This window comes from Filicampus tigris, chromosome 13 (assembly GCF_054856515.1).
Source record: "Filicampus tigris isolate MCC_2025a chromosome 13, RoL_Ftig_1.0, whole genome shotgun sequence".
In the NCBI taxonomy this organism is placed as follows: Eukaryota; Metazoa; Chordata; class Actinopteri; order Syngnathiformes; family Syngnathidae; genus Filicampus; species Filicampus tigris.
In genome coordinates, this window is record NC_141229.1 from 19,080,990 (window position 1) to 19,096,190 (window position 15,201).

General features: G+C 42.0%; 1 protein-coding gene across 7 annotated transcripts in view; it reads right to left on the minus strand.

Annotated features, from left to right (window-relative positions):
- ralgapa1 (Ral GTPase activating protein catalytic subunit alpha 1) overlaps positions 1 to 15,201 on the minus strand; it is an 83,172-nt gene that overhangs the window by 54,075 nt on the left and 13,896 nt on the right. For 4 of the 7 annotated variants that reach the window (XM_086048816.1, XM_086048815.1, XM_086048817.1 and 1 more), the window contains exons 12-26: positions 14,462 to 14,533; positions 14,202 to 14,350; positions 13,874 to 13,997; positions 13,585 to 13,731; positions 13,387 to 13,477; positions 12,786 to 12,950; positions 10,170 to 10,316; positions 5,049 to 6,866; positions 2,299 to 2,423; positions 1,962 to 2,196; positions 1,156 to 1,323; positions 816 to 986; positions 539 to 732; positions 363 to 461; positions 27 to 182 (exon numbers count right to left, since the gene is read on the minus strand). In XM_086048816.1, the coding sequence (XP_085904942.1) occupies positions 27 to 182; positions 363 to 461; positions 539 to 732; positions 816 to 986; positions 1,156 to 1,323; positions 1,962 to 2,196; positions 2,299 to 2,423; positions 5,049 to 6,866; positions 10,170 to 10,316; positions 12,786 to 12,950; positions 13,387 to 13,477; positions 13,585 to 13,731; positions 13,874 to 13,997; positions 14,202 to 14,350; positions 14,462 to 14,533 (3,861 nt within the window). The remainder of the gene's footprint in view (positions 1 to 26; positions 183 to 362; positions 462 to 538; positions 733 to 815; positions 987 to 1,155; positions 1,324 to 1,961; positions 2,197 to 2,298; positions 2,424 to 5,048; positions 6,867 to 10,169; positions 10,317 to 12,785; positions 12,951 to 13,386; positions 13,478 to 13,584; positions 13,732 to 13,873; positions 13,998 to 14,201; positions 14,351 to 14,461; positions 14,534 to 15,201) is intronic. The other 3 variants (XM_086048820.1, XM_086048818.1, XM_086048821.1) reach the window with 3 other exon arrangements.

The following is a 15,201-nucleotide window of genomic DNA, read 5'->3' on the forward strand; positions in this document are numbered from 1 at the left end:
GGGGCTAATTAAAATATTTGAAGTACCTGGTCTTGGTGCAGCAGTCCTTGGTGCATGATGTTGTAGAAGTGAGTCAGAAAGTCTGTGTTTGGGGACACGTCTTGCCGTCTCTTCATAATCCTGCAGATCAGCTTATAGGCATGGAGCTTTCCCTGTTTGTAACGCTCGGTCAGCATGGTGGCCTGGGTGAAAAGGCACATGGATGTGTGCAAATGAAGGTTGAAAATCGCGAACAGGCATGAGCTACAAGAGCACACTAAGCTCTATAACGTCTATTTCTTAATTGATTAGATTTGATCAACTATACACAACTGGTTATTGGAGTGAATATTCACAGCTCATAACTTCTTAGTCCTACTTACCTTAAAGAGCCACGGAGTGAGGATTCTAAGAGGTGGGATCAGAACAGGGGGTGGGGGAGAAGACTGGTTGTCATGAGAAATGCCCAAATTATCTCTGATCTGAAAGTAATGGAAGAATCGAATTAGGAGTCAAGCCATTTCAGGGTGTCATGTGACTTCAGCGTCTCTTTGCACACCTTTGCAAGGTTTTGCCACAGTTCACACAGGTAGTCAAAAACCTGAGCGTGGATCTCTGGGTCTTTGATGCAATTCACATCGCCCAAGATACCCAGCATTCTCCGCCACATTACTGTAGCAACATCTGCATGCCATCCAGTGAGGGAGCCACCTGCCATTACGCTACAGTCCTCACCAGGGAACTCGGTGGTTTCTACCAAGGATCAACAAACCAATCACACTTTTACGTGATAAAAGACAAACAATGAATACATTTCCTAACAAGTGTATTGTTACCAAGATCATCAGGTGTCTGCAGCACTGCGTTGTGGAGTTTTTGATCCAGCTGCAAGTGTGTGTGGGAGTGAGAGTGTGTACGAGCAATGTGCTCTGCTGTCAGTGTAGCTGGGGAAGGCGTCTGGGAACGAGAGCCCCCGAGAGAATGCATGGGAGATGCACTCTCCGAACCTTCACATTAAAAAAAAAAAACACACACACACATTAGTTTCAAACCAATCAGCTGAAACTGTGTTTTAAAGAATACAAAATTCTTGAGACGTCAAAATAGTAGAAAGGTTATGATATGAACACCTCATATATACATTTTGAAGTGATCACCATAATTAAATGTACAAACCAGTGACAGTGACTGTGTGGCTAAGGCTACTGGTCTCAGAGTCAATATGAAGTGTAGTCAAACTTGCTACTTCATGTTCATCACAGGCAACACCACCGCCCAGGCTGTCCTGGTCCAACGAGCTTCCTCGATCTCCACCGCCACAGGGTTCTGAATTAAATGCAAAATCTACACAAAGGGGAAGTGGAATATGTAAAAACATATAGTTTTCAAGCTCAAAAACAACATAACAGTAGGTCATGTTATGTCCCCAGGACAGGAAAAGTCCTACTTACCACCTCACAAAAGCAGTAGTCATTAATAGGCCAAAATAGGGTGGGGTTTTCTTTACACATATTAAACTAACAGCAAGGAAAAACATGTTGAAGGAGTCAAAAGCAACAGAAATTTGAAACCCAAAAAGAAAATGGCTAAAACACATTGTAGTGCTAAATAATGAGATTAGCAAAAATCCGTCAAAACTATTGGCGATTGCTAGTGAGGCGAGTTGACTAAACTGATGTGAGTTATGAACAAGCTAAAATATAGGCTCAAATATGAGCTTGCCCTGTCAGATTTGAATAATTCATCACTCAGACATGTGAGCACACTTGAAGATCACAGAAGAATGAAGGGTGTAAGGCTTTCCTTATTATTTATATATTTTAATCCTCCATTAACATATAGAAATACTGTATAACATAACATCATTCTCGTTATTACCGAGCAGGTTCAGACATTTTGAAGCCGCAATTTTGAGGTAACTGTATGTTGTAACCGCCAATTCCTTTTTCAAATATTGGTTAAAAGTAGGCAATTTCACTCACTATCAAACTTGCACGTTGGGTATTGAAAAGCGTTAAAGGAGTCGGATTGGCTGTCAGAACTGACAACGTCTGAGCCACTGGCACTGGCAGGAGATGTCCACTCTGAAGGAACCCCTGGATCATCAATTGGTCTGAGGTCATCTGGGGGTCGAGATCCAGGACTCTGGCCGGCCTCTAGTAGCTCCGGCAGGTCCTGTGGAACTTCGAGACTACCGGGGCTGCTGCCACGGCGCTCCTATACATAGAGAAAAAAAAGACACAAAGGTGTTATTAAGAGGCAATTAACCTTGAAAAATAATAAACGTGATAATTAATGTGTGTGCTTTTGGGTACTGACCACTGTTCCTTTAGCTCTAAGTCTTTCCTGGATGAACTCATCCATGAGGTCAGAGAAATTTGGATTGCTGTTTCCAACATCAGTAGAGACTGGACGTGCCTTCTGTAGCACCTCCTCTTTGTTGGCTACACACAAAGCGAGAGATATAAATTTAAATAAGGTGGCATGGAGGCATGGTTGGTTATCTGGCACACATTTTGTTCAGTTAACATTGACATTGAGTAATCAAGGAGTAAGATAATTACGATAATTATATTGACTATCACAGTAATAGAAGTATGGCAACATATCTGGTGTGTTGTGGTGGAGAAATAATACGATTGTTATGCTGACATTACACTTCAGTAAAAATGTGAAAATATGCAGAAAGTAAACTAGCAGGTCAGAGTAACCCCAATGTATATGTATTGGAAGCCCTTGAGTAAGTGAATTACCAATTGTTAAAAAAAGCCACAACACAGCAGGCAAACCCACCAGAGAAGCAATGCAGTTAATACACACCACCATGCACAGAGAGCAAGATTACATTGTGACACAACAAAAAAAACGGCAGCATATATTACAGTTTGGTTTTGCTTCCGGATGCAATGATGAACCAAAGCCATAGAGCAATCACCAAATGTGGTCATATGTAGATACAAATGACCACATTATAAACACACAGATGGTCCAGGTCCTTCACAGAGGAGGTAAGAAATTGTTAAGATGTATTCAGAATATATATATTTACTTTTTTTTTTTTTAATTTAAATTTCTTAAATTCTAAGCACTTTGATGGTGACTGTCCACTATGAGCAATAATAAGGCATTGTGGGAAAAATAATAGTGTGAGCCTTTCAATGCTGTTTACAGCAGTTAAGTACCGACAACCAAGCACAAAGTCACTCCGGCCTGGACAGGCACACACTGAACACACAAGCGAGACTTTTTCCAATGCGACCCTCCTATGATCCAGATAGGCCAATCATTTTACAGAATATAACATCGAACCCTGCACTTACTTTCCAAGTAGCAGTTTTATCTGAAGTATTTAAGATTCATTAGATGATCTCACCATTAATATCGAATGGTTAGTAAGGATACTACAGCTCAGTAAGGAATTCTAAACAACACAAAGTTTATGAAAATCAAAGCATCAGGAGCAACTGGAGGTTTAGTATCTTAATGAAGGATTAATCCACTGTGGAGTTTTTTCGATGAGTTCCCAATCCTGCATAATATGGACAAAATTGTTGATATACTTATCAGGCATTGAGAATGAGGAGTTGGCATATGGTTAGTGTCTCCTCTCTTTTGGAAATATTTTTTGTTGGCTTTTTGAAAGCCATTCATCAAGGCCAATTTTGAGGTCACAGGTTATTGATGCTGTAGTTCATCACAAAGTGTTTGATGGGCATGCTTTCATGGAAAGAAATATTAGTATGCATCAACAGTTTTTGTCCGTAGTATAAATGTGAGCCATAACCTATAGGTAATGTACTTTGTATTCTAATAGTAGCCAACTAAATTTCAATATCATAGTATAGAGACATGCCAGTGTTGAGTGCAATGATGCTTCCAGTTAGTATTGGTGCCTTAAGAACCATCAGAAGCCACAGAATTGAACAAAATCAAGGGCCAAACAAACAGCCATACGAACAACTATAACAAATAAAGAAATTATGTCAACTATGTCTATGTATCAAAACTTTCATTAGCAAAAAACTGAACTCACTGTGGCAATCATGCACATGAGAAACCAGAAAAATTGATATATAAATGGAAAATGTTTGGCACAAATGAGCAAAGAAACTATATGAAACAAAATGTTATTGCAGTCAACCTAACAATATATATATATATATATATATATATATATATATATATATATATTTAGATAGATATAGATCGATCGATGGAGAGAGAGATAGAGAGAGATAGAGATATAGATAGATAGATAGCTAGATAGATAGAGAGAAATTTAAATGTATCCAGAAACTACTCACACACACACACACACACTATATATATAGTATAGTGTGTGTGTGAGTAGCTTCTGGATACATTTACATTTCTGTGTGCCACAAATATGATTATGAGTATTGTCTTTAATCGCTAAGATTTATGCTGCATTCTAGTGGTTCAGGAGGGAACTACAAAAAATACGTTGCGACAGTTGCCTAGTATTATTAAAGAAGATATCTTTATCTGTATTTTTGCCCAAAAATATATTGTAAAAACCTAAACATAATGCAAAAATTGGAAGACTTTATGGAGTTGTATGTTTTGGGGAAAAAAAAAAAAAGTGGACTGTTTCCTTCTGTGGAGCTGAGGCAGTCCCCGAAGGAGGTGAGGTAGGCACAAGGAGGTCACATGCAATTTCATGGCGAGCGGGAGAGGAGGACGGGTAAGAAAGGAGGACATCAAATCCCACAACCCTTAGGAGGAGGACAGCAAGAGGAGGAGAGGGCCTGTCAGATAGGGGGACAGGTGGGGAGTTATGGGGGAGGAGAAGGGGTCTTCAGTAGGTGGCAGGCTGGAGGAGGGGCTCACGTTCAAGAGAAAACACTTTCAGTCCAGCAGCAAGATGATGAGTTTCAGCCAAAAAAAAAAAAGACATCATTCCATCATAACAAACCAGTTAAACAGCCACAAAGGAAAAAATGGTTGTTGATGTTTATGATTTGTGAGTATTTGTCTTTTCCACTGGTGTTGTTGGACTGTAGTTGTGCCCGTTGTGAGCACTTTGTCCACTGCGATGCGATCCTCACCTGGCGTGGTAGACTTCCGTCCAAAGTAGCCCAGGACATGGGAGTAGAGGTCTCTTAGTGAAGCATCACCCATTGCAGGCCGCCCTTGCCGCTGTGGCGACGAACCTTGGGATGACCCCTGACCTCGGGGACGGGGCTTGGTGGACAAAGCATGAACCACGGTCTTATACACCCCGCCCAGAAGAGCCCCTTGGTGGTGTCGAGAGACAGAGCTGCCGGGCTCCTGGGAGCGAGAGCGGGAGGCCCGAGAACGCAAGGCAGACCGTCCCAATCGGCCTCGCACGCCTGATGAAGCACCGGAACTGCTTGTTAGGACCTCAAAGTGGGTCTCGTGCACCGAATTGGATCCCACACATGATCCTGGATTCTGATGTTTGTCCTTGTCCCCTGCTCCAGCGCCAGTCCTGTTTTCCAGGTCTCCAACACCCGATATACCCTGAGCCCTAGTGACATCTGCTGGAAGTCTCTCGTGGCCCACTACTTTGTGTCCGATAGCAGCCACAGAGGCAAACTTACCTGCACTGCCCGCTCCCTGCTTCCCGCCTGTCCCCGTCCCAGCTCCTGGCCTCTCACCAGCAGTGTGGCTATGAGTGTGAAAGTGACTGAGCCGACGCAGCCTGGCTTTCCAGTGGGCCTCTTTATTCTCAAGGGGGTTGTGGAACTGGACTGACTCGGTGGAAGGTCTGAAGCTAACGTGGACACCGCCGGAGTGATGCTTTTTGGTGTTGCGGGAAATCTTGGACTTGGCTGAGTCTGAAGTTTGGGGGGTTTGAATTGCTTCACTGGTAGACTCGACTGTGTTAGGCTCTGGTCTAGTTAAGAAGGGCTTTTTGTTTGTGGCTGTGTCTTTATCATTATTTTTGTCTGCTGCCATTTCCCTCCAATAATCGCCTTTTCGGTCCCAATCTGCTCCTTCTCTTGTGTTTCCCCCACCTACTTCCCCTTTGCCTTTCTCATCATTGCTCCCTTTCGCACCAAGCGAGGGCCACTGACACTGCATTTCAAGACACTCGTAGATGCTACGCTGCTCTGCCTCAATCTCCTCTGCTGAGTCAACACTACTGTGCCGAACTGAATTACTTACCTGCCTATCTTCCTTAGAAATCTGCCTGTCAACCACCTTTTGCGCCTCTCGTATTAATTCCGTTTCCCCAGTTGTCATATCAGGTTTCACCGGTACAGAAGTTCGAATGTCGTTTTCTAATGCAAGACTTGCTGCCAATCTAGCTGCCTCATTTCGCTCAGCTGCTTTGTTAGTGAGATAGTCCCTAATTGAGGAGAATAAATCATCCTCATTTGCTACAGCGCCTACTTCGTTCTCCTCTACATCAATCTCCTTATCGACAGAAAATGCAAAGGCAGAGTCCCAGTCGCTTACCCAATCAGAACTCGAACCTCGGCTTTGACAGCCAATGTGGTCACACTCACTCGCATCATTTAGTCCCTCTGAGGTTGAGGAAACAACACCATTGGGGAGTGACAAGGGGGTAGGACACGAGGGGTGGAAAGGACATGGGGGTGGTTGAGCTGCATCGCTAATGGTTGCAAGTAAGGTAGTATCAGTGAGGGGACGGAGGTTTGGAATGGGACTGGCATCCCCCTGTGGCTCTTCACCTTTGACCCGTTCGGCGATAAAAGGCTCCATGATGTCAGAGGCACTGCTGCTCCTTGCAAGCGATGAAGGGGCCGGGTTATCTGGCTCACAGGCCCCTCCCTGGAACACCTCGGAACAGGAGGTCGCAGGGGTCTCATCGCTCTGGGACAAGTGGCGCATCCGAGATGGGCGGGATGTCAGCGTGATCGGTGGGTCCTCCAGGTCTGGTAAATGGGCAGAGAGTGATACAATAGTGTTAGTAGTATTACGTTCAGAAAGAAATAAGCATGTACAAAAACACACACCTCTGAAAACATGAAGAGGAATATAAAACACTCAGACAGGATGGGTTTGGCACTATATCAAAGCGTTGCGATATGATTGAGCCTCATGATCTATCATCAAAATTCTACTGAATCTGAGGCTATGGATACTTTGACTCCTTATTGCCGCTAAACACAAAAAAAAACTTTTGTGTTTTATAGAACATGTGAGTGCTTACCTTTCATGAAGAATTTTGTTAAGGGCGTGATCCACAAGGTTAATTTCAAGGTCAAAATATATATCACAATGTCAAGTTAAGATATGCACCAACATTCTAAATTGCGGATTTGGAATGCTTGTTGAATTCCCTTTCCAACAATACATGTTTTGTGAAGATTGACCGAGTAGTTCCTGAGATATAAGGATTCAAAGGAAGGCGGCCACTCCCCTTTTTGTCAAAAATGTCAAAATGACGTTGGCCGTAGATTTAGCATTGTGCCATCACTATCACCTACTGCACCAAATTTAATTAAAATCAAAATCTGCTTGGTTAAACCCACAAGGTTATTTCGCGTGGAACAACCCAAAGCATTCTCGGTTGTACGTTTTACCTAGATTAGGGGTCGGCAACCCGCAGCCCAGGAGCCGCATGCGGCTCTTTCATCCTTATGTTGCGCCTCTGCGTGTCTTGGGAAAATAAACTAGAAGGGCCCAATCGAAGTGTATGTTATTTGTCTCAAAAACGTGTATCATGTCCTCTTATTAAGTCAAAGTTTTTGGCCTCTTTCATATGTGGTCCTAGATCGAATATGTATTGGATATGTATTTTTTGCAATGTAACCGTAGTCAGAACCGCCAGTTCGCATACATCCGACATTGACGTCATCCGGAGCCAAAAATGCGCTCCGTTCCGCGTGGGAGAGGGGCAGTGCTGGCAGCCGGGAGATCAAATATACAATTCAATGTTTTGAGTAACAGTACTGACTTTATATTTGACTTTAATCCCATTTGAAACATGAAGCTACCCAATTACTCGACTGTTGACATGCCCTGGCAAGCTGGACCACATTTACTTCCGTAAACAGCACATTGTGAGTGACATCGTCTCTTCTTCTGCGCATGCGCACTTTAAGGATGCTCACACAGGAAAGAGACAGAGGTTGCATTTATGAATGCTTACACCAAAAAAACATTTTTTTTTTTTTTTTTTAAAAGACAGTATCTTACAGTCCTGCGTAAAGATGAAAATGACTTCCTATAGCCCTGATTTTCAGACCCACGAAACTTTGCACACACATCAGGCCTAGCAAAAAAACACATTTTTTTTAGGGGTCGCCAACCTTTGTGAAACTTCTTGGGTACTATCAATGTGAAGGGCAACCAGTTTGATACAGACTCTTGAAATAACTTATTTTCTCAAATTACTTTTAATAATATTATGAATAATCAAAGGTATTAATTTATGTTTAGACGCTGATCATGTTAATGATTCCTAGACATTCCTAGAAAATCACAATGTCACATCACTGGTGAGCTATTTTTAGAACAGGCCCATGTGCTACTCATATGGCCCACCGGCACCATGTTAGTGAAACCTGTTTTAAGGGGTTAGTGTATGTGTGTGTGTGTGTGTTTTTTAATGGTTCTTAAAGGGACATTATGTATAATGTAATGCCATCTATTGGTGAACTCATAGAATGCAATGACCTAAGCTGCATTTTGAAGCCTACAGTGCCTCAGCGAGACCATACATCGCAATCCTATCACCAATTTCTTCAGCAGAAGTACAAGCTCAATGTCATCACCAACGAATTCAAGTATTCCCTCAAGTGACAAAGTAAGCATATTGCAGTTGTTACACATGCTGTAGTCAGGATGTGGAGGAACTACGTTGGCTAACTTTGTCTCCTTTGGGTATCCGTAGTAGAAAGATGGCAGCGAAACATGGCAGCCTCCTGTAGGGGAGGCGCACCCTATGTAATGTAATTAGAGATGACGTTTATATAAAAGAAATTACGCTGATGTGATAGAATTTTTTTTTGCATAATTGAAATGAATAGTGTTTTTTTGTTGTTGTTTTTTTAAAATTAAGGAGCATTGAAAAATCAAAACATTCTACACATTGTCCCATTAAAAATTGTTCAGTAGCGCCAACCGCCCACTATAAAATTTTAACAAAGCAGCCCTGGTTGTACATTTCACCTAGATCTACGGAAATTGGGAGAAATATGAACCATCCCAAGAGCTACATAAAAAAAATCTCTTGGACACAAAGATTGACAACATCCCATGATCAAAACCAGCCAACCGGGTAGAGAAAAACTCAAAATCCCGTTTCAGAGAAAAAGAAGAAACCTTCAGAAGGGACCAAAGACGAGGGTCTAAACATGTGCCAAAACTCATTAAACTTTGCACACATCAGCCATGGCAAAAAAATCTATAGATTAGGGGCAGAGGTGGGTAATCCAGGTCCAGAAAGTAAAAACCCTGCAACAGTTTGGCTTTAGCCACAGGTGCTTCTACTCAACCGGTAGGTAAACGAGCTCAGTTGATTAGAAGCACCTGTGGCTCAAGACAAACTGTGGCAGGGTTTTTACTTTCTGGACCTGGATTACCCACCTCTGGTTAGGGGTTTACTGTGTCATTTAATTTAAAAAATTAAAAATAAATTCCAGTGTGCCAGTACCCCAACGCGCCAGTACCACAACGTGGCAGGAGTTGTGAGGGTCCTTTATAGTAGTTGCTCTAGTTGAGATTGTGTTGCCGTTTCATGTACTCTATGTTAGTCACCATACAAGCATCGGCGCATGCATCTTCAAGTACAAACAGGTAGTGAGGACAATGCCGAAAGCCAAGTCTTAACTCATGCCTGATGAATTCAAGGGTCAAATTACTCATTAAAACTAATATCATAAGAGACTTTAAAGCAGAATCACCTAAGACCCCAGTGGAAATCAATCAAAAACATGTATTAAAAACATCAAGACGAAATGACTGTGACAACATGCATGCATGTGAGCAGGCAGGTGAGTGAAAGATGTATAGCACCACTTAAAGTCTAAATGCGCTCAACCAGCCCACAAACAACTAATGAATAAAGTTCAGTCATTCTCGATGGATTAGGAGCAGTCGGTCCATTGCTTCACTGACGCAAAAGGGAGGAACTGATTTACACAAGTATACATTTGTTTGACAGATGCGTGAAGACTCCAAGCACAAAGCAGGCAGAAGGCAGGCAGTCAGGAAGTGCAAAGAGAGTATACCTGCCAGCTGGTCGGCAAGGGGGGGTAGTAAAGGGTGGTGGTGGTGGAGGAGTACAGGAAGAGGCGGAGCCAGAGCAGGAGCACTCTTGGCACTGCGGATAAAGGCTGAGGACAGCAGAGAGTCCCCTGTAGAACAGCTTCGCAGGGCTGAAGAGGTAGGAAGAATGGGTAGAACAAATACAAGAGAAAGAAAGAGGGGGAGGAAAGTGGGAAGAAAAATAAGGAGAGTGGAAATGGAAAAGAAAAAGGGTGGAAAGTGAGGTGAGGTGAAGAGAAAAGGAATGTGAGGGAGGAGTGAGCTAGGGTTCACTCTGGAGCAAAAATAGTGAGAGGCAGGTGGCAGCAGGTGGCTCCTCTGAAAAGCTCAGTACAAAGTTATCTTTTGAGAGAGAGAGAAAAAAAAAAAAAAAAAAGAGCTGGACATGCAGTCACACCAAACGGTAATAGTGTCTCTACACCTGCAAGAAGGTTTTAACAAATCTAATAGGAAATCTCAGCAGGACTGCTTCTCTCAACACAAAATGACCCAACAATTACCCTTTCAGAATTTAACGTGATATTTTTTAAAGATCTATAGCCACCCTTTCAACAATCTTTTCCTCAAGAACGCGGTCCAATATTGTCCTGGGTCAACAACATACTGTAATTAGTCCTACATCCATTACTCTTAAAATAACAATATTAGTATGAACTAGGGATTGACCGATTATCGGTCGGGCCGATATCGGCTCCAATATTCAGTGTTTTGACGAATATCATTATAGCCCTTTTTTTTTTCCTTCTGATGACCGATAATAAATCAATGTAAAACTGTGTTAACTTCAAGGCACTATTAATTCAAATTTTCAGGTAACTTTATAAGAGATTCAACTGAAATCAAAACAAAGATAAGTACAATTATAACATTTCTGTCACTTGGAAATTTTGGAGGACTTTATTTACTGTAGACAATAATGGACATGCTGATGACCCTGGGAGCTCCCTTTTGTGATCATTTTAAAACATTGTACAATGGCAAACATTTATAATAAAAAAAAAAAAAAATCAACATTATGCAAATCAGAAAAATTGTCCAATAAACATATGCTTAAAAAGGAAGTCAACCCAAAAATTTTTTTTCAAGAATATGTTCTATGCAGACCCACTAGTTGAAACAAGACATTCTGATTAATATTGTGTTTGTGGAATATGAGTTAAGCAGCAAAATCCACCCGTTTTTAACCATCTCAGAGGGCGGCCCTTTTGTCACTTCTGTCGACTGAAAATGACATCACAGTTGCTCAGGGCTCGGGTAACGACCAATCACGGCTCACCTGTTTTCTGAAGCTGAGCCGTGATTGGTCGTTACCTTTACATTTGAACACACTGAATTCCACATTAAAAACACCCAGTATTTTGCAACAAGATAAAAAAAGTGCATTGCATGTAGCACAGTTGACTATTATTTCAAGTTAGGCAATCTGTGCCATTATTAATGTATTATCAAAGTCAGGCAACAGCAGCTGGCAGCCCACACCTTCATTCAGTGTTGGTGGATGCTATGTGAATCAGGTCCCAAAAGTCATGTTGTTGCAATGGAGTCGTTTTTAATGCCAGAACAATACTTATTTTCCTACAATGCCAAAATGTATTTTCAATGCCAAAACCTATCCTCGGCTAGGAAGGTGTGCATCTGGCAAAGTATGCATGAGCCATGCACAAGACGTTGGGTGAGCGGGTTGACGTTGCCCGGTGATGCCTGGTGATGCATGCCCGGCCATTCTGGCGGATGTCCCCAGCTATGGTGCCCATTGGATTCAGCAGCTAGCCTGCAGGCACCAGCCGGGGCCACCAGAAAGGGCTCTGCAGTTCTACATTGAAGATCCAGTGCGTTCACATGCACCATTGTACTCGCCCCCTCCCGCCTCTCACAAACAAATGAAAAATATTTAACCATAAGAAGACGAGCTTAGTTTGACTGGTATTTAAATTAAAGCAGGGGTCTGCTGAGTCTGTGCTGAAAGATTTATCTCTGGCTAAAAGCTGAAAATTGCTTACACAAAATATTTTCCTTGTATTGGATTTTTGAGTTTCAGAAAAGTGAAGTCAAAGATGATTCAATAGACAATTTTTGTCCTCCCTGGCAAACTACTTGAATGGACGAGTCAGTCGAGCCTGGGTCCATACGGACATCTTGACAACTGCCAGTGAATCACACTGCTATCCAAAACATTGTAGTTTTCATGGAACAAATATAGTACTGTTAAAGGGGAAATCAACCCAAACACATTTTTTTCAAGAATATTTTCCCGACAGGCCCACTAGTTGAAACACAGCATTCTGATTAATATTGCGTTTGTGGAATATGAGTTACGCAGGAAAATCCAGCCCTTTTTAGCCATCTCAGAGGGTGGCCATTTTGTCACTTCTGTCGATTGAAAATGACATCACAACTGCTCAGGGCTCGACCAATCACGGCTCAGCTTCAGAAAACAGGTGAGCAGTTATTGGTCGTTACCTGAGCGGTTGTGTTGTTTTATCACAAATCAACAGAGGTCTGGGCAGCTCTGCAATGCAACGGACCACCTCTAGAGTTTACGATGAGGAGGACATTTATCCACCAGGCGAGATACTCACCTACAGTCTTCTGGCGGACAATGCTCCGGGCCTTTTCGATGCCTGGCGAACCAGCTGTGGTGGCACTGCGTTGTCTCATGGCAGCAGCCTGACCTGGTTGGTCTCTGCTCCAACCCTTCGAGAAGGAACGATCCACTATCTGCCGCTGGCCTTCTGAACCTATACCTGAAGTGTGGGGTAAATATTCCAAGTATATAGTAAAACATCTTTAAGAACAAGGCCAGGAGAATGCAGTTGACATGAATAAATGCATGTGCTGCAACATCAGCTTAGGTGTTGCTAGCTCTTCAGGGGTGAGTACAGTAAATTAAAATACTAAATTATACAATACAACATGCATATACTCAAAAATATTATCTCCACATCTCACGCAAATAACAGTTATAGGGTTTTTTTTAATGGTCCCTTGGCTATTAGATTTTTTTTGTCAAATTTGACAGATTTGTGGAATGGTCTGGACCTAAAATATTATGAAAATGTATAAACTGATGATATTTCTCTAGAACTGCAGTTGCGTGAAAATAAAACATCGGCCCCTTTTCAAATGTTTGGAGTTCTCTGTCTTTTCAACAGAAACCATGACTCTCAGTGATAGACTAACCTTTTCCTTTGTGTTTCTTCTGCTTTTGCTCACTGAGCTTGTCCAGAGGTAGTTCGTTCAAATCAACACTGTACAGGTTCCTGGCCAACACCTAAGCCACAACAGTACACAGGCTTGAAATGGACAGCCAGCGTGAGAATAATGACACAACGTAACAGCTCGTGCTGAACGATGTATGCAGGGAGTTTATTCTTTTACCTTTGTAAGAGTCTCCATCGTGAGGGACCATTCAGTCACCAGCTCCTCCCAGCAGGTAAGAGAAGACAGGACTGAGAGGAGGTCATCCCATAGTTCTCTGCTGATGTAGACGTTTAAATTCCCCTTAATCCAGGCTACAATCAATGTCTGTAAAGAGACAGTGATGAAATATAAACACGACCATCTCAGAAAGAATCTAAGTTTAAAGCGCTCTGTTTTGGTGCCACTTTAAACGACAGCCCCACTCGGTCCCGCCCGCTGGTCTTCAGTTTGTGCTGAGTACCAGTACCTGAAAGATGGGACCAGCCAGCCTTCCTGACAGTGTGTTGTTCTTCTTGCCCTGGGGCATAATGGATGGAGGTCTCTTCATCACCGACTCTGTCACTCTCAATAGAACAAGTAAGATCTGCTCCCTACAAACACAAGTTCATCGACCATTCATAAATAATGAAACAAAACATTTTCAAACAAAAAAGCAGGTTGATGTGATGGATGCACTTTCGTTCTTGAGCATGTATTTCCACGCGTGGTGACTGACTGAATGAATGAATGAATAAATAAATAAATATTTAACGTTAGTCAACTGAAAATGATTATAGAGCATATTTTGTCCTTACCATGTTTTCTGGTCCATGGTCTCATGCATGACGAGGCTGCGGTAGATGTTTAAGACTCGCTTGCACATGTCGACATGCTCCTCTAAAAGGAACTTGATATCGTTGGCTGGCTCCATTAAAAAAACGTTGGAGGAATGGGTAATAAATACCTAGTGAGAAGACACGTTATGTTACAGTATGTAGGTCCAACAAGCGCAGGTTACGACGAGACAAGTGTAGGACTTGACATCAGTTTGTGTATTTTTGTATAAGATCCATACCTGTAGTGTAGTTTGAACTCCTGCATGAACGCTATACTCCAACAATTCACTATCAATCATTTTATTTATTCCCTTAGGAGAGAAAACATATGCAGAAAAGTTAAAACAACATAGTGGACCAGCGAAATAACACGTGTCAATTGTGAATGCTTTTGAACACATCTACTGTGCCACTTTAGATAAACACAAGAAAATAACCCGTGCAGCGGGGAGCATTTAACTTTGAAAGACTTGCAGCCCTTTTCCTATATATGATTTGATCACTAAATGAAAGCGCTCAATCAACATTCTGTTGTACCCGCGCACGTTTCAGCACCACTTTAAATCCCGATTTAAGTGTGTACTGTCGGATTAAGCGTGGGTCGATTGGCCACGCCTACAAAGTGGGGGACACGCATGACCAATCAACCCACGATTAATTCGACGGTTACATAAATAGTGTAGTTTGTTTACATTTTTGTATGTTTTCATTTATTCATACATATTGTACACTACTGTATGCTGTCATGGATGTATTCAATTAGTCAAGAATTAAGAGAGTTTACTATTTGAAAGAACTGTGATTAAATAACACTGGTCAACATTTTTTATACTAAATTCTTTAATCAGAGATGCAAGTAAACTTTGATATTTTTTGCGCTGATTCCGAATCTGCCTTATAACAACAATGTAACATGTAAATACAGCAATATATTATGGTAAATCATATTCATGAAGTAAGGGTTAAGGTTCAGCAACAG